The sequence below is a fragment of the Neolamprologus brichardi genome, chromosome 3 (genome assembly GCF_056152115.1).
Source record: "Neolamprologus brichardi isolate AB-2024 chromosome 3, ASM5615211v1, whole genome shotgun sequence".
Lineage (NCBI taxonomy): Eukaryota > Metazoa > Chordata > Actinopteri > Cichliformes > Cichlidae > Neolamprologus > Neolamprologus brichardi.
This window is the reverse complement of record NC_142106.1, coordinates 31,540,257-31,567,215: the sequence shown is the minus strand read 5'-3', so window position 1 is coordinate 31,567,215 and position 26,959 is coordinate 31,540,257. Positions and strand designations below refer to the sequence as shown.

The window sequence follows — 26,959 nt, the reverse complement described above, 5'->3', positions numbered from 1 at the left end:
CACACACACGCGCGCGCGCGCTTTTCATTCCTTCAGTGGGGTATATAAGGAGAAGCAGAAGACTCCTGCATGGGGCAGCAGCAGACCGACTCCAACAAACAACAGCTTTTCTTCAGCTGACGTGTGTCTGTGTCCGCTCCACATTTTGAGCTCTTTCCATATACGAAGATTGACTGGTAAGTAACAGCTTTGGTGAAACTATTTTACTACACTAAAATTCCTTTGCAGTTTGCCAAATGTTTGTTTATAACTTCCAGATGTGAAGAAATGTATTTCCATCTGAGAGTCATTTAAGAACTGTTGTTGTGCAATCACAACAACTCTGAGTGACTCTAACAAAGCTTCTAGCACATCACTATATGCCCTATCATCGCTCTTACTGATACTCTTTGTTGCATTTTAATTTAGTTATGTAGTTGGATCACATTTTCCACCAAATTAACTAAATGTAATAACCAAGTGGTTATAACCTGAACATTATCAGTGGGCAGTAACTGTGAGAAAATGACCAGAGTTATTAATATATGTGCAAATGAAAAAACTAACTATAACCAGAGGTTAATCACTAACTATGAACATGCCTCTACAAACCATTTAATGCATCCCAGACTTAGTCTGCTTAAATAAAGGCTTTAACGAGAGTCTTTGGCTGTTTTCAGGGTTTTATTGTTTTACCTGCAGGGTTTTTTTTTTCTGTGTCAGCAGTTGCCCCAAAAACACTGAAAAAAACAAACACATTAAGCACTCCAGTGTTATTTGAAAACAGAGAAGTAGTGTTGTAAAGTAACAAAACAGGTTTAATTATGATTACAGCTATTCATTTGATGACAGTTTTGCAGATTCCCTTCAGCATTCACAGTGTCATACTTTATCCAATCCACTAACTTTTTAAGTTAGGTTAATTGTGTCCTTTTTGCTTTAATATATTCATTTGGTGGGTATTATTACTCTCCCAAGTTAATATTTTACTAAATATGACCGTATAATAGCTCAGCTGCAAAAAGAGAAAAGGTAATGACCACTGTGGTGACTAATCAAACTGCTGGATTCAAACTTGGCCCTAGGTGTGAATAAAGCAAAAGGATGCAAACAGAGACAGTTGGTGTACTCAGTGACTCATTAAATCCACAAAACAAGAAACAGGACAAAAATGACATCAGCCCTTCAGCCCAGATGGGAGTTACCAAAACCCTGCTTGCAACAGGCAGAGTGGGCTGCCACTGCTGTGCAGGAAGGCGTGCAGCTAGTGCCATAAAGATTACATAAGTATAGGAAAGGCTGATTTAAGCATTATATACACAAGTGCTGCTTTCATAAGATACTTGCAGGGTGCACACTACGTGGAGTCTGTGGTAAAAACACCTGGCTCAGAGTAAAACCCACTGTTGTATAATGTGGGGGTGTGTGCTGGATGACTCATCATACAGCACAGTGAGCGCTCTGTTTTCACCTGAACCACCAGTGGCACAGTTTGCCTCATTGGGATGCCTTGGAAAGACAGAGTGATGCAAAGTATCATTAAGCCCAATATAACCTACACAATTTGAAATATCCCATGCATCATGGCACAAAACTTAATGTGGGAGGACCTCTTGGAGTGGGCATGCTGGTTGAACCTTTCATCCCCAGTAAGAGGAAATACATGTCAAACAGCTCTGCTAAGTTATACCTCTGTTTTTGCCTTTACTGAAGTCTCAAGTCTAAAAGCAAGGCTCTTAGCAACAGTAGTTGCATGATTAAGCCAAAAACAACCCGAAGCCTCGAGGGTGTGAGGGGTGTGACTTTGACATTAAATAAACCCATCTGTATTTTCTTTTTATTGGAAAACAGTTTATCTACACGTGGATTCAAAAGGTCAAACGTGCAAACATGCAAGTTATCTCTTTATGCATCATAAAGCACAACCTGATATTCCCATTCATCCTCATCACAGTTCTTATTCTGATGACTTAACCTCTCCAAGCAAAGGGTAATTTACTGGGAACTTCCAGTTGAGCCGGTGGATATCCAATCAAATAATTCCTATCCTGGCCACCATCTAATGTTTATGAATGCAGGTCATTTTAAAAAGCTAACAAAAGGCACATTATCATCAGACAACAACCACTGCATTTGAGATTGGAGTTCAGCAAATGCAATCCTCATTTTACTCACTGTTTACCAGCATGCAAAAAAGCCTGCTCTGATGTGATTGGCTAACTTGTGGTCTACAAGTGGCTGCTGAGAGAAACCACACGTTTCCAGTAATGAAAAGCTTCTCCTTTGTCCTTAGATTATGTATGTGAATGCAAAGAGTAGCAAGCTTACAACCATAATCAGAGAGCTTACATTGTCATAAACAATGGGCGTCGCAGGGGGGCTCAACCCACCAGCTCTTTGGTTGAAACAGAAACAGGCTGAACTACGAGGCTGCAGAGTGTGCTGTGTCTTCCTGTCTAATGTGCCTTTATTTGCTCTTAAGTTATAGAAGCTGTATCTTTACATCTTCTCTCTCATTATTGATTAAACAGCCAGGCTCTGTTAATCCACAGCTTTATTTCCTGAGTTTTTGTATGAAGGTTTTGATATCTGAACTAAGAGTGACTGCACTGCTAAAGCAGGAAACTTTCATGAGTGGGCTCAAACCACAAAGGTAACAGTCGAATGTGCTGACCTATTACCAAAGAAACAACCGCACTTTGAAAACACTGAGGTCACAGTGTGGCTTACTATTAGCACCACAAAGACACCTCTATACGTGGATTAACCATGAATTAAAAGCAAAAGGTTATCGATTTTCACCAGTGGCATCTTGCTTTATGTCACAACCTTTATGTAATCTGACCTGATGTTAGCAAAGAACAACTTTGAACAACTACAGACTGTTCCCTTTTCTATAAACTCAAACAGACTCAACCTTTTGACCACCAGTGACAGATATGACTGGCTCAATAAGTTAGAATATGTAAGATATGGATATAAAATGCCCCAAACCACCTAAACATTCAGATTTAAAAGTAAAAAAATATATATATATATATCACAGTAATAAAAGCATGCAGTTACATTTCAAACATTTGGGGAAAAAACTACTGCCACTGTATAACATACAATCACTGGTACTACTAGTAGTAATAACACATACCCCCATTTTTAAATCCCCTCATAATGATTTCAGGAGCTTTGCTTTTGTTTTCTGCCACAGCTCAGCTTCATGTACCTTTATCATCTACAATATGTTGTCTTCTTTTAGTCTTTCCTTGGTATTAATAACTAATCAGTATCTGTCTTAATTAATTTATTAATTTGTTTATTTAGTCAACTCTATCTGTCAAAGCACTTTGCAAACTGACATGTAAATAAAGTCTATTAATATTATTGCCAAACTAAGTAATCTTACTTCAGTAAACACACTGAAGTAAGATTCTTTGTGGTTTCCATTCGTGACTGGAATAAGTTTTTTTTCTTTAAACATGATAAATGCTCTGTGCTGAAGCTTATGTCATTTTTTCCACATTCTGTAACCACAAAAACAAACATTATTTGTGGAGTGAAAATAAATCACAAAACACTAAAATTGTCTTTCTTGATCAGGAGCTTGCAGGAATGGAAGTGACTATAAACCAAGTCTCTATCCAAGCCACAAACACACATGCCAGCCATATGTGACATAAAAGATATAACCCGCCGCAGTATTTATCGAGGCATGTGGAAGGTTTGGTTACACCCCAACTTCATCTTAGCATGTGATCTTTTTGGACTTTAATCTATCTATATATGTATGAAAATCTTTCCCCAAATTTCCAGAGGTGGAAGGCAGATCAATTTGAAAACAGGCCTTTAGGATCTTGACAGATGAACTGGAAAGAAAATAATTTTACCAACAGTAAATAAAACAATGTAATGGTGTCGGTCTTTAATTCTGTTATGGAGGTGAGCACATTCTTCTTCACTTTCTTTATGTTCTTACAGATTCTGCTTCAGTCTGTGGCATGTGCCCAGATTTGGACTTGTTTAAAGTTGCATGACACTGACTCTAATATTTTACCCAGCATTGCTAATAATTTAGTATTCACACATCCTCTCTTCCCTCCTAGTTCCTGTCTGAAATCACCCACCCTGAGCAATCACTATCATGTCTGATGAAGCTACCATCGCGACTCCTTCTCCTGCTCCTCCCGCTCCCACTGGACCTCCTCCCAAAGTGACAAACCGTGGCCGCGCCGCAGCTCCGGCTGCCAGCGCCAACTCTGAGACAAGCGACATCCCCGAGTATGAGTACTTTATTCAACCAGGCCCCAGGGGATACCCTCCTCTGACAGGTGACGGAGGAATTTTGTGTGTTTATGTATGTGATACGTTTCTTGAAAATATGCATGCATTGAAGTGAGAAAAAAAGTCCAGTAAACCCAAAGGGGAAGACGCTTGTCAGATCATCTAAAGAACTGGATGAGTCTGTTCTTCTCGACAGTAAGCTGTTATTTATAGAAAATTTAAAAAAAATGTTATTTGAAGACACAGTGGGTCTTCTGTGGAGAAGATAAAGCCCCTTTCCTGTCAGTCTCCAGTATGTTTTACGCATGACTGACACATGAATGACGTCCAAAGGGGATAAATTCTGCTCACTTCCTGCTGCGTGTCACTGCACTGCAGTCTGAATTACCGTCAAAGAGCTGCACACACAGAGATATCCAGATGTAACAGGAATTTATGAAAGCAATGACTGGAATTACATCAGTAAACAACTGCAAATGAACAGTCGATTGAATTTCCCTATTGACGCAACACTTGTGTTTTTAATAAGGAGAGAACAGTTCAGACTGTGTTCCCAAAAGATAACTTTTCATCACATAAGCTGTTGACTACGACCATCCAAAGGCTTTCTGTGGGAGGCAAAGCACAAAATAAGAGTGACCTTTTCAATGCAGAGAGCAGGACTGGGGAACCACTGAAGTGTAATATTAAGCCAGAAATATAACCAAGTTAAAGTTTTCAGATAAGGTCATTTGAGGACTTTCAGCTCAGCCGTGAATAAGCTTGATAAAGTTTTGAACTTTTGAAGAACATACTGGGTTCTGAATATCACGTAGGTCAGAAATAATAAAAAAAAAATATACGTTTTTCCAGAAATATACAGTTTTTTCTGGAAGCATGATCAGCATCTGATATCCACTTTCTCTACAGATGCTTCTCTTCATTTTCTGTCACTCATCTGATTTCCTCCAAAGTGTGGCGATCACTGTCCTCTTGTGGTAGGAGAAAAAAAAGAGAAACATTGAGAATTTATGCATCCTGTGTCTTCTCTCTTTGTTTCTCCCTGTCTGTTCAGAATATCTGGACATCAGTGAGGTGGACATGATGAAAAGGCCCGATGAGAGCAACAAGATAGCTCATCACACCGCGCTGTACCACTCTGACTATCTAATCGTGCGCAGAGGACAAGAGTTCCAGGTCATGATCACCTTCAGTCGTCCCTACAAACCTGCTGAAGATAAGTTCGCTTTGGAGTTTGTCATCGGTGAGTCAAATCCACTAAGTACTACTCTTATCTGTGGTCCCCATGGAGCAGGTGGTAAAGTCGTTTTAAAGTAAACAACTAAGGGCTTAAAGGTACTTTTGTAATTACCCTTTACAGTATTTAACTAAAAACATCACTACCAGGGGACAACATTATACCAGATAGATGTGTTGCAATGCAAGAAACTTGATTCAGATGCAGATCAGATTCTCTTTTTAGGATTTCCTTACCTGGATTATTTGGCATGCATCAAGCTGGGGTGTCGACATTTTCACATCTGTGCTTCTCTTCAAGTTTTAATATTTCTTTTCAACCAGCCTGATCTGTTTCTCTCCTAGTGAGGCTTTAAATTTCTTCCAAGCCACTGTGACAAATAAAAATTCAAGGTGTTCTTAAATGAAACTTTCACTGATTCGCTGCACCATCTAGCGGTACAAAGTGGTATTACATGCAAAAGTCAACACGTTAATAACGGTACAATACTCTGTTTTTGGTAACTATAGTCCTTGATGTAAATATATAAAAAATTGTGTACGTTGCTGTTCTGTGTCATGTTTGTTTGTATATGTGTCTTTCTTGCTGCTGTTACAACCAAATTTCCCCTTGTGGGACAATTAAAGGATTATTCTATTTCTATTCTTGGTGCTACCTCAGTTTTGCATCCTGTTAATAATATTTACTCCAAATAAGTTTGGAGTATTTCTAAATAGTTTTAGACAAAAGGCTTTATGTGTCCTTGACCCAACACAGCTGATTTAAATGGCTACATTACCTCCACAACATGTCTTGAAGTTCTCCCGAGGCCTGGTAATGAACTAATCATTTGATTCAGGTGGGTTGACCCAAGGGGATATCTAAAAAAAAAGACACCGGCCTTTGAGGCCTGGAGTTCCCCACCCCTGCTTTAGATGAAGGTGTGTTTGAAAACCACATTTTTTTATTATTATTATTGCTTTAGGAACAATCAGAGCAGACCTGCATAAACATAAATCACCAGAATATATTTACTTAAAGGTGATCATGTAAATGTGCTGATATTTGCTGCTCCCTCAGGCTCCAGCCCTCAGTTCAGCAAGGGCACCTACGTCCCTGTCTTCCCCACAAAGCAGCGTCAGACCACTTGGGAAGGCCGCATCACAAACAACTCTGACAACATGGTCACCATGGCCATCACCCCAGCAGCAAACTGCATTGTGGGGAAGTACCAGATGTACGTTGCTGTGGTGACACCTTATGGCATCCGCAGGACCAGGAAGGAAAGCACCAGGGACATGTACATCCTCTTCAATCCCTGGGTGGCAGGTGTGCTGTGTTGTTTTCTTTTTTTATGTGTACGTCTTTGAAAGTCTGAACTGTAACATCCCGGTTTGGCTTTCGTCCTACTCAAGCACCCCGCATGTTGTCTTCCCTCAGAGGATGCTGTGTTCCTGGATGATGAGACGGAGAGGCAGGAGTGTGTGATGACCGAGATGGGGATCATCTATCACGGCTCCTATGATGACATTGCTGAGAGGGACTGGAACTATGGACAGGTAGGAGAAAACAAGACTGAGGCACTTCAGGGCTTATCAGTTAAGTCTTATGACTGACCTGAGGGTTTTTATGCCTAGTTCAACTATGGAATCCTGGACTCCTGTTTGTACATCATGGACCGGGCTGAAATGCCCATCACCAACAGAGGAGACCCCATCAAAATCGCCAGAGTAGCCTCTGCCATGGTGAGAGCAATGCTAATATGAATGCTGCTTTCCTGTACCCTGTGTTTAATCAGAGCAGTGGATATCTAAAGCCTTGTCTTTTTCCTTGCAGCTGGACTCTCGGGATGATGAAGGCGTTTTGGTGGGGAACTGGACTGGTGACTACACCTACGGAGTGGCACCCACTTCCTGGACCGGCAGCACGGACATCCTGCTCACCTACAACAGCAGCAAGATGCCTGTCTGCTACGCTCAGTGCTGGGTGTATGCTGCTGTTTTCAACACCTGTGAGAGCTTTACTGGATCTAAGTAGCTCAAAAATGACTCTCCATTTCAAACTATTTATTTATTTATTTATAAGAAAAACAAATCTGTTAAGGAAGGTTCAGCATAAGATATATATATATATATATATATATATATATATATATATATATATATATATATATATATATACATATATATACATATATATATATAACAGCATAATGGCCACTACTCAGTGACTGCTGTGGTTGGAAAAAGAAAAGGGAAAGCCCTCTGGCTCCCTTCATCTTTGACCTCACAAAAAATGTTCATAATGAGTTTATGATCTCTAGTTCCTTCAGATTCTCAGTCAGGTCCAACCCTGTCTTGGTATGTCTGATTTTATTAAAATACATAAATAAATAAACAAAATATAAACTAAGACAACTGCCAAAATCCTTAGTTTGGGGGTTTAAACATGATGTCTGCTCATCATTGGTTGATGTCACAGTCGATGCCTTTTACATACAGTCTCCTTTGACTCTGCACCAGCTCACTCAGTTTACAACCACATCTCTTAAGCTCTTGACTCCCGCCCTTGTTTTTGATTTGACTGTAAGTTCTGCCTCTTCATTTCAGTCTTACGCTGCCTGGGCATCCCATCTCGGGTCGTCACCAACTACTACTCAGCTCACGACAACGATGGAAACTTGAAGACTGACATAATCATGGATGAAAACGGCAGGATCGATCGAAACAGAACCAGGGACTCCATCTGGTACTGAAACTTTCCATTTAACAGATATCCTGAGATTTCTTTACTTACCTTGGTCTACATGTTTTGCGCACCTGTTGGTAGGTGTCTGTTAACACACTTCAAACGGTAGTACTCAGAATCAGATTTTTTTGTTCTCCAGAGAATTGCAACAAAATTTACTGAGAAATAAATTTACAGTATTCTCGCAGGAGCACCAGATAATCAAGATTAAGTAATTGATTCTGAAAATATACCTAAATTAAATTATTAGATACAAACTAAACTGGATTATATATTTACCACTGTTTCTTTTTTTGTCAGGAACTATCACTGCTGGAACGAGTGCTACATGTCCAGACCTGACCTCCCTCCTGGCTTTGGGGGCTGGCAGGTTGTGGATGCAACACCACAGGAGACCAGTGATGGTGAGCAAAAATTTAGCGAGGATTCCCAAATTAATAAGGTTAGGGAATTCTATAATCTCCTCCCTTGGTTTTCCCAATACTGTAGGGTTAGGTCAAAGCAATGTAAAAGGAGAGGCAATTGTTTTCTGTGCTTTGAGTCACACTGATTTTTTGATTTTTCCTTTGTAATCCATAAAGGCATGTACAGATGTGGACCTGCGTCAGTCCAGGCCATCAAGCACGGACAGATTTGCTTCCCATTTGACGCTGCGTTCGTGTTTGCCGAGGTGAATGCCTTTGAATTACTCTCTTTCTAGAATTACTGAGAATGTGTTTGTATTTAATGACGTCGCTCGCTGGTTGTTGTGTTTTATGACCAATAACCAGGCAGTTTGATGACAGAAGGCACACAGTATTTGTTTTTACAGTGCCTATTTCTTTCCTTCTACAGATTAACAGTGATGTGGTGTTTCATTCCCGGAGGAAAGATGGGACCATGGAGCCAGTCAGAGTGAACCGAACTCACGTAGGCCGCCTGGTTCTGACCAAATCTCCGGGAGATGTGACCCGCCGCAACATTACAGATCAATACAAATTTGCTGAAGGTCAGGGACTACATCGAACACAAATGTCAGTGTTTCAGGAAGCAGCAGATCTGTTTTCTGTGCTGGAGCCTGAGCTCAGAATGCCACAGTGAATGAAGGAGCAGCTTTAAAATGTGCAAAATGAATGCAGTCACCTTGACATCATGAAATAATGAAAAAAAGAAAAGAAAATGGAAACACTTGAGCAGAAACACACTGTTAGGCTTAATTTTTACAGTGATGGATTACCCTGCCCCGCCAGTCTCTAAGTCAGTGTTTAAATCCTTGAAGCTGAAATGCCAGGTGGCAAGTTCAAACGGGAGAACAGCTCATTGTTGGCACTCTTGAATGCTGTCGGGCATCATGAACTCCAATACGGTTGCCAGATTAGGCAGTGTTTTTAGGAAAACACTGTGAATTTGAGTTCTTTTCATTTGAAAATCAGCTCCATTTGGCATCATGCTGTATTGTTTTTAACCACAGTTGGTACTCTGGACCAAAAGACTCCTGGTGCTTCATTTATCACAAACTGGGCAAAGATTAGACAATTCTGAGACAAGACCATTTTAAAAATGCAAAGCAAATAAAAAAGGACATCAGAATTTATTCTGTTAATATACAAACACACTAATGTATTTCAAACGCCCAACACAGGCAGCACAGAGGAGCGGACAGTCCTGGAAAAAGCAGAGGAGTATGGCTGCAAACGAGAGAAGTCCAGCCCTCCCACAGCTGATGTGGACGTGATCCTGCCCAACCTGGAGATCAGCGTGGGTGACAACTTTGAGCTGAACGTGGAGTTCATAAACAAGAGCGATGAGCGCCGCACTGTGGACGCCTACATCAGCGGGAGTGTGGTGTATTATACTGGAGTTGCCAGCACCGAGTTCCTGTTCCTGACCCCCAGGGTGGCGATTGAACCCAAAATGAGTGAGTCAGGTGTACGGCATGGAAATGAAGAGGCATAGTCATGAAACCACAGATGATTACCAAATGTAGACAACTGCTTCAGTGTAACCCTGAGTTATGCACAAATGTCTGCCTCGATGAGTATTTAATCTTTTATCTTATCTCTAACTTTGATTTAAGGAAATATACACACATCAAAGTAGAAATATTTTTATATTTAACAGATAAGAAGGAGGTGGCGATTGTGGAGTCGAAGAAATACATGAAGCGTCTGGTGGAACAAGCTAATCTCCACTTCATTGTTACGGGGAAGATCAGAGAGACCGGTCAAATCATCACCGCAATGAAAGTCGTCACCCTGCGCAACCCCAAACTCATCGTAGAGGTCTGAAATGATTCCTTGTGGTGGCCCCGAGAGATCAAACGCACTGCGTCTTAAGGAAATGCTAGCAAATAGAAAAACGCTGGAAAAGCACACAAACACAATGGAAATTGAATAAAAAAAATAACAGAAGCAAAACAAAGAAATACCACAAAATCAAAAAAAAAAAAAAAAAAAGAAATAATAAAAAAAAATCATAAAACAAAATGAAGTGTTTCACAATTATGTGATGGAACAGCTGTGAAAGTGACAAGCTAACAGTAACGGCTAATTGCAAACATATGACTCGTGTGGTTAAAACACACGTTCCCTGCATCCTTTCTTTCCTCTCAACAATGATGAACCCTCTGCTTCTTTTAAGTGTGCCTCAGTGTAACACTGCACGTTTCTTCACTGCTGCAGTTCGTCCGTCATGTTATCATGTCCCCAGAAACACTTTCTTTCACAATTTATTTTGTTTTTGTTCTTAGAGTTTTTTTTTTCTATTTCTGATGTGTTTTGTGTGCTTTTGCAGCATTTTTCTCTTTGCTGGTGTTTCTTCAGTTGCAGTGTGCATCCTACATCACATTAAAGACAAACCTGGTTGCACTCAGGCAGTTTACTTTGCTTTTATTACATGTTTGATGTCCTATCCAGCAACTGTTTATCATATACAAAGTTGGATTTTAGGGGTGGATTTTTTACATTTTCTGTGTGTACTTCAGGTGTCTGGTAGAGGCAAAGTGAGTGAAGAGATGATAGCAACTGTGGAGTTCACAAACCCCTTCAGCTTCAACCTGGAGAACGTCTACATTCGCATGGAAGGACCTGGGATGATGGAGCCAAAGTCCAGGTATTACAGGTGAGTGATGATGAACAACTGTTTGTATAAAATATTTCCACATAAAACCAAAACAGGTTTCAGTTTCATCTCACCCCTTTGGATGAGATTTTATAACCTCCAAATAGTAGCAAAAGAAAAAAAAAACACACCTATTTCAAAGGTTTCTGCTTCTTGCTTTAATATTTTTGACGTGTTTGTCTTTTCTCAGGTTGGTCATGGGAGGCTCTTCTCTGACCTGGACTGAGTATTTCACTCCGCAGAGGGCCGGGACAAGCAGGGTGATCGCCACTCTGGACTGTCCTGCTCTCCGGCAGGTCCAAGGCCAGGCGTCTGTCACCATCAACCCCTGAGAATTGCTACGTTCACAAACGCCCAGTATTATTTAGCCTCAGTTATTCTTTTACCACATATAGGCCTATATCATTGTTATGCAACTACAGTTTTTCAGCTACATGGCTTCAGCATTGCTTTCAAATGCTGCACAGATAGTAGTCAAATTAATAGCTAGCTGCTAAATGGCTTATATTTTATATAATATAATACATATAATAGATTCAGTTTTATAGTAAATGAACTCCAAAGGAAACATATAAAGCCCTTTTCCTGTAAAACACATTTAGCTGTGGACAAAAATGCCACAGACAAGAATGATTATCATCCCACTGGAGCTTTTCTCTCTTCACTCATGTTTTTAACTCTCATTTTAACACAGTTAACTTTTTAAACTCTTCTACCAGATGATTTACTATGTTTAACAGTTACTTGATTATGAATTAAAATATTTTTTAGATGTTGTTTGCATAATGTCACCACAATTCAAATGAAATTTCACAGTTTACGAATGGACCAGGCAATCATACAGTAAATCTTTATTAGAGTATTGTGACATGTTCTTGGACTAATTAGATGTGATTCAAAGTGCTTTACACTTTACAAAGTGAAGATGTAAGATGCAAATGTCAACCAAATCAAAGATTAAAAACTGCATGGTTGTGTAACATGTTTCCAGTGTTTATGTACACATATGTAACTTTTCTAATTCAGTCACAGGTCAATAATTAAGCTTAAAATCAGACATAATTCTATAATTCAAACTCGAAATTTCACTGAATATAACTGTAGTGTGAAATGTGCATATTAGTTTTATTATTTTTCTTTTTGGATTTTTCAGACACCTTCGTTTGTAAACAGTGGAAAACTCTTTTCCTTTACTCTCACTTGAATGTGATGAGGTAGTCAGGGTACGCTTGGTTGTCATGAAACACAACATACATGCTGGGGTTATCTATTCTGTCTACCACACTGTCATAGCGGTCGTGAGGCTGCTGGGGGTTTCGAGGTGGAGGCACCTTCATATCATGTCCGCCATGAGTGCAGACGCCTGTGAGGACTCGGGCGACGAACATTAACTGAGAACCATCAGCAGCTGGTTTGGAGTAGGTGGGCTGGGCCGAGTAGTTGGCATCTACAGCAAAGTAGGTCCCGAGACCGTATGCAGTTGCTGAGGGTAGGAAGAAAAAAAAAAGAAAATTAACAATAGCTGATCCCATTTACACTGTAGTGTCTTGCAACATAAATCACACGATACCCCTCAGCCTTCTAGCAGTAGATCCTTTAGGTGTCACAAATACCCTGGAAGTACAAGCTGTAGAACACAGATTTACTAGTTCACTAAACCCTCCTTTGTTACATGTACTGCTACTTTAATATCTTTCACCAGGTGTTTTAACTACACTGTTGATTGTAACTGACATGTTTTATTAGTGCATGCAGGAACATGAAAATCTTTCCTTTCAGCCCTATAAGGAATCAAGCGCTGTTATTGTACTAGACCTGAAAACACCTCCACAATCACTTAAGCCCAAGGTTTTATGTCACGAAAGCCACAAATGCTTAACAAGATTAAAAAACAACAACCCCCCCCCCCAAACTCAATACCTTAATAATTAAATCATCTTTAGCAGCAATAACTTTAAGTAATCATTTCCTGTGTGGCTTTATCAGTCTCGCACATTGTTCTGGTGAAATTTCAGCCCACTCTTCTTTAGCGCGTTGCTTCAGTTCATTAAGGTTTGCAGGCATTCATTTATGCACGGCTCTCTTAAGGTCCCACCACATCATTTAAGCAAGGACACTGGGCCATGGCAGCATTTGCAGCGATTCTGTTGTAGATTTGCTGCTATGCTTGAAATCATTGTGCTGTTACCTAATCCAGTATTGGATTTTTTTTAGCTGTCAGACAGATAGCCTCACATTAGACTCTCTAGAACAGAGGTGCTCATGTTGACTTGTGGTTACAAAAAAAAAAAAAAGAAGAAGCAACCCTTACAAACAACACACAGTCAACAAACAGTCTGTTTTTAGTTGTACAGTCATAAACTTTAACATTTAACATGCTAATGAGACCTGCAGGGTCTGAGATGTAGCTCTCGGGTGTTTTGCAATTTCTCTGAGCATTCCAAGGTCCTGACATTGGGGCAAGTTTGCTGGGACGTCAAGTTATTGGCACTGACAGTTTGCACTTGTGGATTATAAAAAGATTATCACCATTTTGCCCAGCAAAGCGCCTGTTGAATCCAGTTTTCATTATGGAGTTGCAATTGTCCTGGGTCGTCCCATGGTACAGAAGTTTCTCCCCTGCTCCTCCTTCGTGTGCATTCTTATCAGAAATGTGCTTCTTCTGTGCTTCATAGGCACGATGCAGGTGAACGTTCTGCAAACGCTCAATCTGACAAGAGAGAAGATGGACAAAGGATCAACAAGCTGCCAAACAAGGTAATCCAGGATATTAATTACATCTGAGGGGTAGCTTTATGCTTATATTCTGTGGGCCATAAATTGAGGTGTGCATCTCAGGTTTGAGAAGATTCTGTGTTGTAAACATCGATCAATTAATTACCTTAAATCTGCAAATCTGAAAAACTGAAAACATGATGATTTGCAGGCAGGTTTTACAACTGTATTGAAACATCTTTCTTTGTATTGTGAATGAGAAAATTATTTCATCATCAATTCAGTGGACTTCAGGTATATGAAACTAAAACTAAAATCCAGAATGAATGAATACAATTAAAAAATAATAAATCATATCTTTCAAATGGTGAATTTTTTGTTTGTTTGTCTGTTTATATAATGTGACATTGACTGATTTCTTGTAACTCGGAATTACATTATGATTTTTTACTCTTAAAAAATTTATTTATTTACTGATAAATGAAGTTTTTGCATCTATGTTGGGAGTGAAGCACTGGAACAGACTGACTGAGGACCTGAAACAATGTCCCAGCATGACCACTACAAAGATACGGTTCGTTCCCACTCGCTTTTTACACAAACACTGTGTTTATAAATGTGTATGTGTGTGCACATGTATATTTGCATCAGTATGTGTGTATATGTATGTATATATCTCTGGGCATATTACTGGGGTTACAAAACCAAATACATGCAACAAACTTCAAGGTAGAATTTATGATAGGATATGTCATAAAAAGGAAGCAATAATAAATAAATAAATAAATAAATAAATAATGGGAATTACTGTAAATAATATACCTAAATACACATAAATATTAAAGCAAATAAGAACTTTAAAAAAAAATTTTTTTTACACTTTACACTTCATTAATAACATTTACTGACTACAAAAGAATAAAGTAGTGATGAAGCATATAATAAAACAGGTAATACAATTAGAAACTGAAACGTTCTTTTACGCAGGGAGAGCAACCCACCTTCATCACAGTTTTGGCGACGGTTCGTTTGAAGGCCTCCTTCACTGTTCGGTACTCTGCAGAAGAAGACTCCAGGGGAATGACAATCATATTTTCACTGGCAGCCATGCTGTCCCAGTGCAGAGGGAAAGTAAAGTCTGAAAGAGACAAGCATATACAGCATACAAACGAGAAGACACAGAAAGAGCCTATGCTAAGCTTTATTATTTGCCATTTACTACAAAATCTTGTAGTAAATTCTCATTCCCTCATACAATGCATCAACCATAGATGTGGTGTCTTGATGGAGGGTTGTGGGTAGCGTAGGTCACAGTGGGTAGAGCCATCTTCCTAGACCCCTGTTTCACAAACCCACACACATCTGCCGGCTACTGGGCAATTCTTGGGCACCTTGAGCTTGGCTCACACTAGGGTGGCCAAAGTCTAGGAGGGTCGGTTGCCTGTTGCCTCTAGCCCTCTGGGACTCCCACCCCTTGGCTGTGAGCTGCCCATTTAAGGGCCTCCTTTCTTCTCCTGCTGGCATGGAGGCACAGATATCGCTGAGATGTGTGGCCTCAGGTCTTTGGTACTCTTAGGGGCTTGAAATGGTTCTCCTGGATCCATCTCTATCTGGCTCTGGCTCCTGAGAGGTGTTATTGCAGCTTCCCACACTCATTTTCGTGTATATTTCGTGACAAAGACGCATACACAGTCTCTTCTCTCTCACTCTCTCTCTCTCTCTCTGTCTGTCACACACACATGCACACACAGATATTTATGCAGCTGTGCATTTTCAAGTTTTTATGTTTTGTGTTCGAGGAGTTGTATGATTGTTTTTCTTACAGGTGCGGCAGGTTGCGATACATTATGCATTTCTATTTGTACTCCATCCTTTCATTACATCTTATACACTTTAACATTTGTTTCTTTTGAGTTTGTATTACTCTCAAGCATCAAACTCCAGTATCAGTCGGGCTCATTTTGTAAATCATTGAGAACTTTCTTCTCACCTGCGAGATTCTCAAGTCGTTTCAGCTTCGTTGTCTGTCTGCTCAGTGATTGTGTGGCCACCATTCTCTGTAGATTAACCTCCCATGTGAGTCCCTGTGCATCTGTTATTCCTTCTGTTAATTCGTCGCTTTCCAGTTGGTGATTGGCTGTTCTGGGAAGTCTTTCCCAGTTTCCGTTATGTGCCAGGATGCACCAAACAACTCGGAGGTACAAATCCTCCTCCTCCCTGACTCTTACCTCTCTGGCAAGAGCCATTAACTGACACTGATTCATTTTCTGCATCACCCGGGTGACCCCGTCTTTTAGCCCGCTCACTGTTAGGGCGCCAGACTGATCAGTTTGCATGAATAAACCCTCAGACTCCACCAGCTCCTTCAGCTCCATCATGTCATCCTGGTCGAGGGGTTCCAGTTCCTCCTTTGAGAAGGTTTTACTGGAGCACTGTGTGTGATATTGATGCTTCAGCTTTTCCATGGCATCGTCAACGTCCTTTTTGGAAAGACCCAGGAACGTGAAGACAGACTGCTGACTTGTAGAGTTGATTTGGAGACTGCTGAGGTATGCACTCACAGAAGGAGGAGGCTGTTGTTGCTGTACTTGAACTGGAAGTACTGAAAGTACTGGAAGTACTGGAACAAATCAGGAAAAGTTTTCAGTAAAATAATTTTGAATCAGTTTTTATTTTAAAATTCACTACACTAAATAACTACACAAAATGTCAGTTTGTGAATATTTCTGTCACCTCTGTTGATGACAGCTGGGGAATACATCTGCATCGCTTCCTCTTTAAAAGTCAAGAAGACATTGATCTTAATCAGGACGAGGCGGATGTCAGTGAGGCTGGTCATGAATGATGCAGATGACTTGATTCCTCGAAAAATGGCTCCTGCCACAATCGTAGGATCCAAACCTCCAGCTCCTGCAAAAACACCCCTTCCTCTTAGGTGTGTGTGTGTGTAGCACAACAAACAGAATAAATAGAAATGCTGAACAAAATACTTACCACCACACATGCCAGGAATTGCCACTGAATTGTATTTATGTGATTCACAGTAACAAATGATATCACATACAAGTTGTTCAATGAGGACTTCATCCTGTTCTCCATGTACATGTAAAATAGCTTTACTGGGGAAGTTTCCAGACTGGGTCACGAAAATTTCTCCTCGATTCACTGTTGCTGCCACCTGTGGTTGAGCTAAAGTTGAGATGTCTTTGCATAAGCCATATATAGAAGAAGAAAAAATATATTTTAAAGGATGTCAGTGAAGGCAAGTTTGTGCTACATGCTAATCCTGTGCTAGTTTTAGCATGCTAAAACAGCTAATCAGCACCAGGACTGATGATTCTGATGATGGAGGTTACAAACCTTTACATAACTATTGCCATCTATTTTGGTAAATGGTAAAAAATGGTAAATGGCCTGTATTTGTATAGCGCTTTACTTAGTCCCTATTGACCTCAAAGCGCTTTACACTACATTCAGTCATCCACCCATTCACACACTGGTGATGGCAAGCTACATTGTAGCCACAGCTACCCTGGGGCACACTGATTTTGTTAGTAACATGCCAAATTTTGCTACTGTAATGTTTAGGGTCAGTTGCACAGTTGAGTAACAAATACATTTTGATTTGTTAGCATGTAATAAAAATCACAAATGCCTATCTTATTGTAACATTAAAAGAAAAACTGGGGTTTCAAAAAGAGTAGGATAATCTTAGTAAAATGAATGTTTAATGCCTATTGATTAAATATATTTAATAAATGTATTTAATTAGTAAGTGCAGCTTTGGAAATAGCAACAACAATAAAGCCACAGTTTCATCTTAAGTTCCAATTTGTGTCACAGTTGGATACGTTTCCTGAATACAGTTACTCATCAACCCTATATTCCCAAATCAATCCACATGCATTTATGGGAAATGGTACTCAAAGGTAAGTCAAAGGCTAATCCCTGCCAAACTTGCTTGGCTGAAGATCAAACATTTCTCATGCTGAGTTGACACCACAGGCAGCGTACCAGTTCACCTGTTCATCTCTGTTCCCTGCCAGACTGTCACTGAGTCACTTGTCTGTGTTACAGTTTGATTGCTTTCCATCACCTAGGCCTGAGAGTTTTACATTTTGCCATCCACTAAGCCTGTTCCTGTTGAATGTGCCTAATTTGCACTAGATTTCATTATGTGAAACTATAACCATAATAGGTATGAGATCCAAAATATAAGAAATTATCTAGTGTTGCATCTCCATATGCATTAGAAATTAGTGGCTTTCTAATACTTATGATGTTCAACCATGACTATCTGTTAAGCTCTTCGTAATTATATGGTGAGGTTTTTAGCTAATGTAAGTGACCTGCTGATAATGCTAGATGAAAACTTTGATCCTCAAAGATTATATTCATATGGGCATCCCAATTTTTGAGCAGATATTCATGAACAGCTGTTTGACTTTGCCATAGTGAACTATGCTACCATTGTGGCTAAAACGAACTTTACAGTTACAACATGATCCTCCTGCTCACCAAGGTTACTTACCAAAGTTAAAACTTTGGGAGTCTGTTGTGTTCACCACAGCATCTGTAGTCTCATTAGTGATGTCACCAAACACCACGTGTAGTTTAACTCCACTTCCCACTGTAAGGATGATGTCATCTAGGTCGCTGGTGAGGGACCTGAAGATTGCTGAGAGGAAAAAGACCACACATTAGATTTTGTTTGACATTTAATCTGATGACTGAGGGTGATAATGAATATGGTAAAATATAACACTGGCTGAATGCTTTTTATCTGCTCACTATGCATTAATGTCACATAATGAAGACAGTCTGAGTAGTGCTAGTTTACCTTGGCCTCCCTGATTCATATATAAGCTGAGCTGTTTGTAGACATCGTGGTAGCACTGTAGATAAAAACAAAGAATAACACGATGAAAGATGGATGCCTTCATGTTACATATCAGATCAGGATATATTGATTGACACTGACCGCCTCAGAATCAGGGTAGCCAGGTTTAATCACAATGTGGATGTTTGTAAGAGATCCAGAGGATGCAGATAACCCAAACTGGTGAATGATGTCAGTCAACACTTGAATTGCTTCTCTCAGCGGGTATTGTAAAACAATTCCTGGCCCAATGATTGGAATGGCCACTGAACCCAAATTCAGCTGTACACAAAGCTCCAGACACCTCTTCAGACCGTTACCAAGAGCCTGCAAAATCAAAAGTTACATATTTTCAACTATGTTTTCAAACTCTTGGATTGCACAGTGCAACTAACAGAGCACACATGGAAAACTGTGAGGCTTTGGAGGATAAATCCTCCCTTGCAGTCATAGGTACAGTTAATTGACTAGTTTGTGTGTTAATGCTTTTACTTTTCAGTTAAATATTTTATTATCTTTTCTTTTGTCTGTTCCTCTAGTTTTGAGCATACATGCTTAGATATCATCTGATTATTCAAATTAATCCTTTCAAGTATGTACAGCTATAAAGTGCATTTCAATGGTTTTCTGAAGGTAAATTAACCATGAATTTGTCACGGCTGGGGCGGCAGTCGTGTGGAGGGTGAGAAAGGAGGATCCAATAGCAGACAATGGCGGAGGTGCAAGTGGGTTTTATTTACAGTGCACAAAACCAAGGTGTGGGCAGAACCGAACATAAACCTAAACTGGGAAAACTAATACAAAATGGAGGACATGGAGCGAGGAGCAGAGAGACATGAAGAAACATGGAATAATGTAGACTACACGGGAGGTTCACAGAGAAATACAGAATACCTAGAAACACAGACGACGCGACGAGAAGCACAGGCAGACACCAACTATAAATACACACACCAGGTAATCAGGAAATGGCACACAGGAGGGGACACAGCTGGAACTAATGGGCATAACGAGACACAGACCTACAAAGTAAAACAGGAAACACACAGACTGTTTTACACACAAAACTCGGGGACCCGTACAGAGCACAGAGGGAGACACAGGTAGGGAAAACAAACACGACAACCAAACCCCAACAACAAATACAAAATCAGAATAAACTAGAAAATAATAATCACAAACTCAAAGCGCTGGGTCACCAACCCGGGACCATGACAGAATTAGTTCTTTTCCATCACCAGAAGTGTTAATAAAAGTCCTTAATTTTACCTGAACACTCTTCCCTCTTACTCCGTCCCAAGGCAAGCACTCAATGAAGAAAATCTTGGAGCAGCCCAGAGATGGAGGTGCATCAACCATCTGAACATCACCAGGGGCGAGGGCACAACTGGCTAAGGCTGAATCAAACATTAACATTAATACATTCCCAGCTTTGGCCAACAAACTCTTGCCAATATTTGTAGAAGTCAGCTGCTTGTTGAGCATGGGGACCACCAGAACATCCACCTGCAGAAATAATATTGAATAACATGAATATTGATATTTTATTTTGGGATTATGGGAAATAGAATTGAATGGAAATAATCAAACCTGTTCATTTTCTAAACTGCTGAGTTTGATCTTCAGGTTTGTTCTGTTGATTGCAGAGTTAACAACTGTGCTGTACATGCTGCTGCTGTAGCTGAGAGATCTAGGTGTATCACTGAGTCTGCTGGTGTTTCGTGGTCTTTGCACGTTTCGGGTGGCTGCAGTTTGCTTATCTCGGATAATGACGTAACAGGAACCCTCTATCAGCTCTTTAGTCACTTTACCCTCTTCCTGGAAGTACTGCTGAGCCCCTGGTCCATCTAGAGTCAAAGTGTCTACTATAACACTGTCTAGAGTTGATGTGAGGGCCTCCTTGGCCTCCTGAACATGATATCGAGGACCAGACACAAACACACAAGGATTTGGAAAATGTGAGGCTTGTAAGGTCACCTTGGTCTGCTTCATGCCAATCAAGTCTAAGATTTTATTAAAACAGTCGACCATTTCAGGATGAAGCAGATTGATGGTTTCTTGAGTTGAAACTTGATTCAACTGGAAGTCGTGAAGAACTTCATTGAGCTTGGCCACATTTTCACTGTAGCCCACCAGTTGGACTTTGGTTGTTGAGGTTCCCCTGGCGCCTGGCATGTAGCTGATGTCCACTCTGAACTCTCTACTGTTTGCCTCGTTCTTGGCTTTCGTCAGAAATTCTTTCAACCTGTTAAGATCTATTGCACCCTGCAGCTGCACAGTGGTCACTTTAAGGTCTCTCATTACTGCTGCCTCGGCCATATTTAAAGCATCAGAGGACAAACTAGACAGAACCAGATCTGAACCCACCTCAAAAAAAACAGGGTTTCTGAGCCTTTGCTTGAAGCGAGTTTGGTATTTTGGGATGGCATCACTGGTCTTCATGAAGATAAGCAGAGCTGTAGGGAACTTAACGATCTTCTCCTTTACGTTCTTAATCAGTTCAACCAGTTTTGCAGCTCCTGACTGCACATCTTTGTCAGGGCCCTCCAAAGTGATCATGGCACTACCTCTGATGATTGTAACTTCTGGACAATTAGCACGCATTTCTCGATTGAACTCTTCTTCTATGAGCTTGAACTTCTTCTCCACAATCGGCACTTCCTTTTTGGTGGGTAGGCTTTTTTCCAGAATTGCAATCTTCTCCTTCATGGCATCAACCTCTCCCACAACCACAGCGTAGCCACTCTCTATGTAATATTTGATATCATCTGTCTTAAAGGCCGAGTCCTGCAGTATCATTTTCACCAGTTTTGGCTCAAGCACATGATAGCAGAGGTAGGTCTCCGTAAGCCGAATGAAGACCCGATCCACTTGGCACTCCCATTTCTCTGCAGCACCACCAAAACCTCCTCCTGGACCCTTGTCAACCTCCCCTCTAACCAAAACTTCCTCTTCATCAAAATTTAGCTCCACTGTGCAGCCGATTGACGACAGTTGTTTTTCAAAAAATCTGTATGCTTTACAGTTGTCTCTCAGGAAAAACAGCAGGAAAACATCTATCCTGAAAGTCTTCTCAAGACCCTTTATGTTTGGGTTTCTAGAGCTCTGAAAGAGGGAAAGAAAAAAAAAAATCTGTCAATTTATGATATACGATAGGCTACTTATTGTAAACAGTGGGGGTGTACCACATAGGGTTGGAAACTAAGTAATACATAACCCTTACTCAAAACCTGTATTTTATTTCTTTTCTCTTTAAATCTGTTAATAATTCATCCATTATGTACTATGTTATCTATGTCCAGTCTACAGCATACACGAGATCCATCACGGAGTAAACATGAAACACTGAGCCCACTGCTAAATAAAAATTCAGTGTTTGTTGTTTGGACACATCAATCATTCATTATTCAAAGTTGAGGAATAATGTTCAATCATAATTTTGATTTAACGTCATGTCACCCAGCCCTAGCACCAGAACATCTAACACTCAAACACCAATATTAATCACCACCTCTTAGGAGAAAAAAGACAAGTCTAAGTATTTGTTTTCTGAATAAACTAGTTCTACAAAAAAAAAACCAAAACATTGATTTCATGGCAGTTGCCCCAATTCACACAGTCCTTTCTGTTATGTAGGTAAAACCACATTAAATTAATATTTTTGTTTATATGTTTTTCTTTTTGATTGTTATGTGTGACTATGACACTGTGTTATAAAAGAAATATGCTACAGCCCTGTTTCTAAAACAGTCTGGGTATTTGTGTACAATGTAAATGAAAGCAGAATGCAATGATTGGTGAATAATCTAAAACATGATGTTGAGGTTTTTTTTTTAATCTGTGTGCAAACGAGACGCAGTGTCCATGGATTCCACAATGAATTTAAAATTTTGTATGACCAAACCACACAGACAAACAATCTCTGGCCACTATATTAGGTACACCTGTTTAAGCTTATTAATACATAAGGATAATCAGCCAATCACATGCCACTAACCATTTAGACATGGTCAAGGGGACCTTCTGAAGTTCAAACTGAGCATCAGAATGAAAAATAAATTTGGGCTGCTTTCATTTATTTATACTGGGATTTTCCCACACAACCATCTCTAGGGATTACAGAGAATGGACTGAAAAAGAGAAAATATCCAATTCTCTGCATGAAAATGTCGTCTTGATGTCCGAGGTCAGAGGAGAATGGCCAGACTGCTTCGAGTTGATAGGAAGGAAACAGTAACTCAAATAACATCACAACATTATAATAAAAAATTAACAGCAAAGATTTAAAGCGGCACTGAAGTCTTCCCTGTTACTCTCAAGGTGTACCTAATAAAGTGTCCAGTGAGAGTGTTACCATCTGGCTTTTTATGACCTATGTTTTAAAAAACAGTATGTCACAAAACGACTGTGTGAGGGAAGGAAAAGGACCCAAACAGAAACTCACAGAGATGAAAAATGTGAACTCAAATACACTGCTTTATTGCAGGTGTAGAGGTGATACAAATAGAAATAAACTAAACTGCGACAACCTAAGAATATAAACTCATGGGGAGACACAGGGAGGATCGAGGGTGACGCTGACCTAAATACACAGAAGATAACAAGGAAGTGAGAACACACGAGGAGCACAGCTGATACGAACAACCATAACGAGACAGGGGAAGCTAGACTGAACAGAAAAAACACGGGACCTTCACAGTAAAACAGGAAACATGATATGGGAGTGGAGGAGAGGCAGGTGGGAACGAGGGAACACAAGAGACAGCACAGGCAGACGTCCTGGGGAAACATGATGGAACACAAGGAGGGGAAGCAAGGCACAAGGACTCACACAAAGAAATAAACACAGAGGGAGACACAGGGGGTAAAGACACGAGGGGAATCTAATAATCAAAAAGCCAAACAGAACAACCAATTATAGAATAAACACAGTGGACGTAAAACACAAATAATAACACCAAGTGACAAAAATACAAGAGAACTCAAAACACTTTGTCAAAAGGACCCAGGACCATGACACAGTATCTTTGATGGTATGGAGGTGGAGTAACATACATGGCATTGGTTACTTCCTTGTCTATAAAGGCTTTAATGCAAAATAGTATGTAAAGTATTTGTATTTGTATCTACATACTGTGCCATCCACACGATGTATTTTTCAGGGAAGGCTTTCTTATTTAAACAATGCTGAACTACACTGTGTATTTACACTCTGTATTAACAGCACGACTGTACTGTACCAGTGATTGGCTTGGCGATGGCTGGTCAGAGGTCTGTGGTGAACTTGTCCGGCTCACGGTCAGCTGCACTTCTCCACTAGGAAGAGTGATGGTGTGAAACTTCCTCTGCAAAACTCTGTCTTGATCTGTAAAACATCCATAAACAGAGTCACTGAAACAGCCTGCAATTAAACACAAATCCCCAAAAAATATTTTACAAATGACCGACTGTCCTACCTTCTTTTTCCTTGAAACAGATTTTATAAACGCTTCCTCCGAGTTTTTCAAGATTTCCGCAGTCGCCACCCCCGGAGTCTCGCCTTTTCTGAAAGTATCTCCTCACTTTCTCCTTCTCTCTGTCTGTAAAGTCAGTGGCTTCAAAAAACAGTGGATACGGATATTCATCCATTTTATCTGCAATTCTACACTAACAAGAGAACTTTCAGCGCGTCAAACACTCGTTTGTGCCGCTCTGTCACTGCCCGTTTTTGTTTCAGTTTCAGTTTTCAAGAATCGCATCCTCGTGTTTACACTTCCACGCCCAGCAGTAGGAAAAGTACACACCCTGAATATACAGGAATCCCTCCGTGTAAAACCTTCCTTATATCCTGCAATATTACCACACCGACCCTGACTCAACGAGTGTCAGAGGAATGAAACTTAAAATCTTGACATCAGTCCCAGTTTTTGTACCTGTATCTTTCATTTTTCTGTCTCAAAGAGTTTATTTTAAGAGCAAACACAGTGTATCTAAAAATTCACAGGGCAAAAAAGCGTTATTGATTTAATAAATTTTGAAACAGTTTAAAATTTTCATGAAGCTACTAAACAAACTCAACATCCTTTAGTATTCACTGCTGAGGAAATTAAACATCTTTCACTTTAGTGTGAAACGCTACAGTTACTTTTGTGCTCTTATAAGTCATCAGTTACAGATTTTGTCTTGATCTTCCACATTCTCACATGTAGTTTCAAGTGGTAATCTACAAATATCTAAAGCTCAGAACCCAAACTTTAGAGTTCAATTGAAGTAAGCTTAGTTTATTATGCATTAACAAATAATGACATGGTTTTTCAACATATGGTTTGAATAACATTGTTGAAATGCTCATATTTTTTGGTGTAAATTGTCAGAAAGACCAGAAGTGACCACACATAAATTGTATGTCTCAACATCAACAGTGATCTGTGCCTCTTTAAATATGTCCTTCCCATTCAAAGGTGCTTCAGCAGCCCCGCCTACAAGGGCTGGGAAAATCCACCTCTTCTATTTCCATCTCACGTGTTGGACTAAGGACCCAGACTGCACTGTGGCAGAAGCAGCTACACAAAGTAAAACTTGTGCTATGATGAACAGCCAGTTTTCCTTAAATTTAAGTTCAGGAATTTAAACACAGAGATGTTTGAAGATGGATTTATGTGCCGTTAATGTTGTGTAGTTGACAGAGTGACTATTTGATTGGCTGCTCAGTTAATAGTAAGTTATATAAGAAGATAATAATAATAATAATAATAATAATAATATTAATAATAATAATAATAAGATCATTAGAGCAAAAATGTTGTTCAACACAAAACAGACAGCCCCCTATGAGCAAACGGTTTGCTTTGCTTTCATTACGTTTGATGTCCTGTCCAGCAACTGTTTATCATATACAAAGTTGGATTTTAGGGGTGGATTTTTTACATTTCCTGTGTGTACTTCAGGTGTCTGGTAGAGGCAAAGTGAGTGAAGAGATGATAGCAACTGTGGAGTTCACAAACCCCTTCAGCTTCAACCTGGAGAACGTCTACATTCGCATGGAAGGACCTGGGATGATGGAGCCAAAGTCCAGGTATTACAGGTGAGTGATGATGAACAACTGTTTGTATAAAATATTTCCACATAAAACCAAAACAGGTTTCAGTTTCATCTCACCCCTTTGGATGAGATTTTATAACCTCCAAATAGTAGCAAAAGAAAAAAAAACACACCTATTTCAAAGGTTTCTGCTTCTTGCTTTAATATTTTTGACGTGTTTGTCTTTTCTCAGGTTGGTCATAGGAAGCTCTTCTCTGACCTGGACTGAGTATTTCACTCCGCAGAGGGCCGGGACAAGCAGGGTGATCGCCACTCTGGACTGTCCTGCTCTCCGGCAGGTCCACGGCCAGGCGTCTGTCACCATCAGCCCCTGAGTATCCGTGAACATGAAGCTAAATAAACGGATATTCATTTATCCGTTCATTCTTCAGTTATTCTTTTACCACATAGAGGCCTATATCGTCATTATCCAACTCCAGTTTCTCAGCTATATAGCTTTAGCATTGGTGATATTTTTTTCAAATGCTGCAGATAGTAGTAAAATGAATAGCTAGTAGCTAGATGGCTTATATTTTAAACATAGATTCAGTTTTGTAGTAAATGAAAACACAAGGAAGGTTGACTTGCTTTTTTGATATATGGGAAAGCTATCTTTTTGACCCTTTGACAAAGTGAATAATTTTTTAGCTCTAAAATTAGAACATTTAAATACATTTTTGATAATTTTTTGGCCACTAGGGGGGAGAATTACTCCAAAAGAAACATCTCAAGACACAGACAAGAAAGATTATCATCCTTTGGAGCTATTATGTCATCACTCATGTGTTTAACGCTCCTTTTACCACAGTTAACATTTTAAACTACTATACCAGATGGTTTGCTATGTTCAGCAGTTACTTGATTATGAACTGAACAAGTTTTCATATGTGTTTGCTTAATTTGATCACAATTTAATTAAATATCACAGTTTCTTTTTAAATGTTGATCACCCACGTCCTCTAATTTTTCCTTTTTCAAGAATGGACCAC

At 39.8% G+C, this 26,959-nt stretch overlaps 3 protein-coding genes across 3 annotated transcripts; 2 read left to right on the top strand and 1 right to left on the bottom strand.

Moving 5' to 3' along the window:
* Positions 1–43: 43 nt before the first annotated feature.
* f13a1b (coagulation factor XIII, A1 polypeptide b) lies at positions 44–12,297 on the top strand. The gene is made up of 15 exons (XM_087836540.1): positions 44–176; positions 4,077–4,301; positions 5,309–5,497; positions 6,551–6,799; positions 6,911–7,029; positions 7,108–7,215; positions 7,307–7,481; positions 8,080–8,218; positions 8,519–8,622; positions 8,800–8,888; positions 9,053–9,206; positions 9,840–10,115; positions 10,319–10,479; positions 11,181–11,317; positions 11,508–12,297. The coding sequence occupies exons 2-15, from the start codon at positions 4,115–4,117 to the stop codon at positions 11,647–11,649; spliced, it is 2,229 nt and encodes a 742-aa protein (XP_087692666.1). The 5' UTR covers positions 44–176; positions 4,077–4,114; the 3' UTR covers positions 11,650–12,297.
* Positions 12,156–24,567, bottom strand: LOC102789462 (protein mono-ADP-ribosyltransferase PARP14-like). The gene is made up of 13 exons (XM_087836677.1): positions 24,368–24,567; positions 24,152–24,276; positions 20,502–22,016; positions 20,181–20,417; positions 19,014–19,238; positions 18,873–18,927; positions 18,564–18,710; positions 17,027–17,236; positions 16,766–16,942; positions 16,023–16,652; positions 15,034–15,170; positions 13,847–14,027; positions 12,156–12,800 (listed from the first exon to the last, which is right to left on the bottom strand). The coding sequence occupies exons 1-13, from the start codon at positions 24,537–24,539 to the stop codon at positions 12,514–12,516; spliced, it is 4,098 nt and encodes a 1,365-aa protein (XP_087692803.1). The 5' UTR covers positions 24,540–24,567; the 3' UTR covers positions 12,156–12,513.
* Positions 24,568–25,812: 1,245 nt separating this feature from the next.
* Positions 25,813–26,305, top strand: LOC148104205 (coagulation factor XIII A chain-like). The gene is made up of 2 exons (XM_087836694.1): positions 25,813–25,974; positions 26,164–26,305. The coding sequence occupies exons 1-2, from the start codon at positions 25,868–25,870 to the stop codon at positions 26,303–26,305; spliced, it is 249 nt and encodes an 82-aa protein (XP_087692820.1). The 5' UTR covers positions 25,813–25,867.
* Positions 26,306–26,959: the final 654 nt, after the last annotated feature.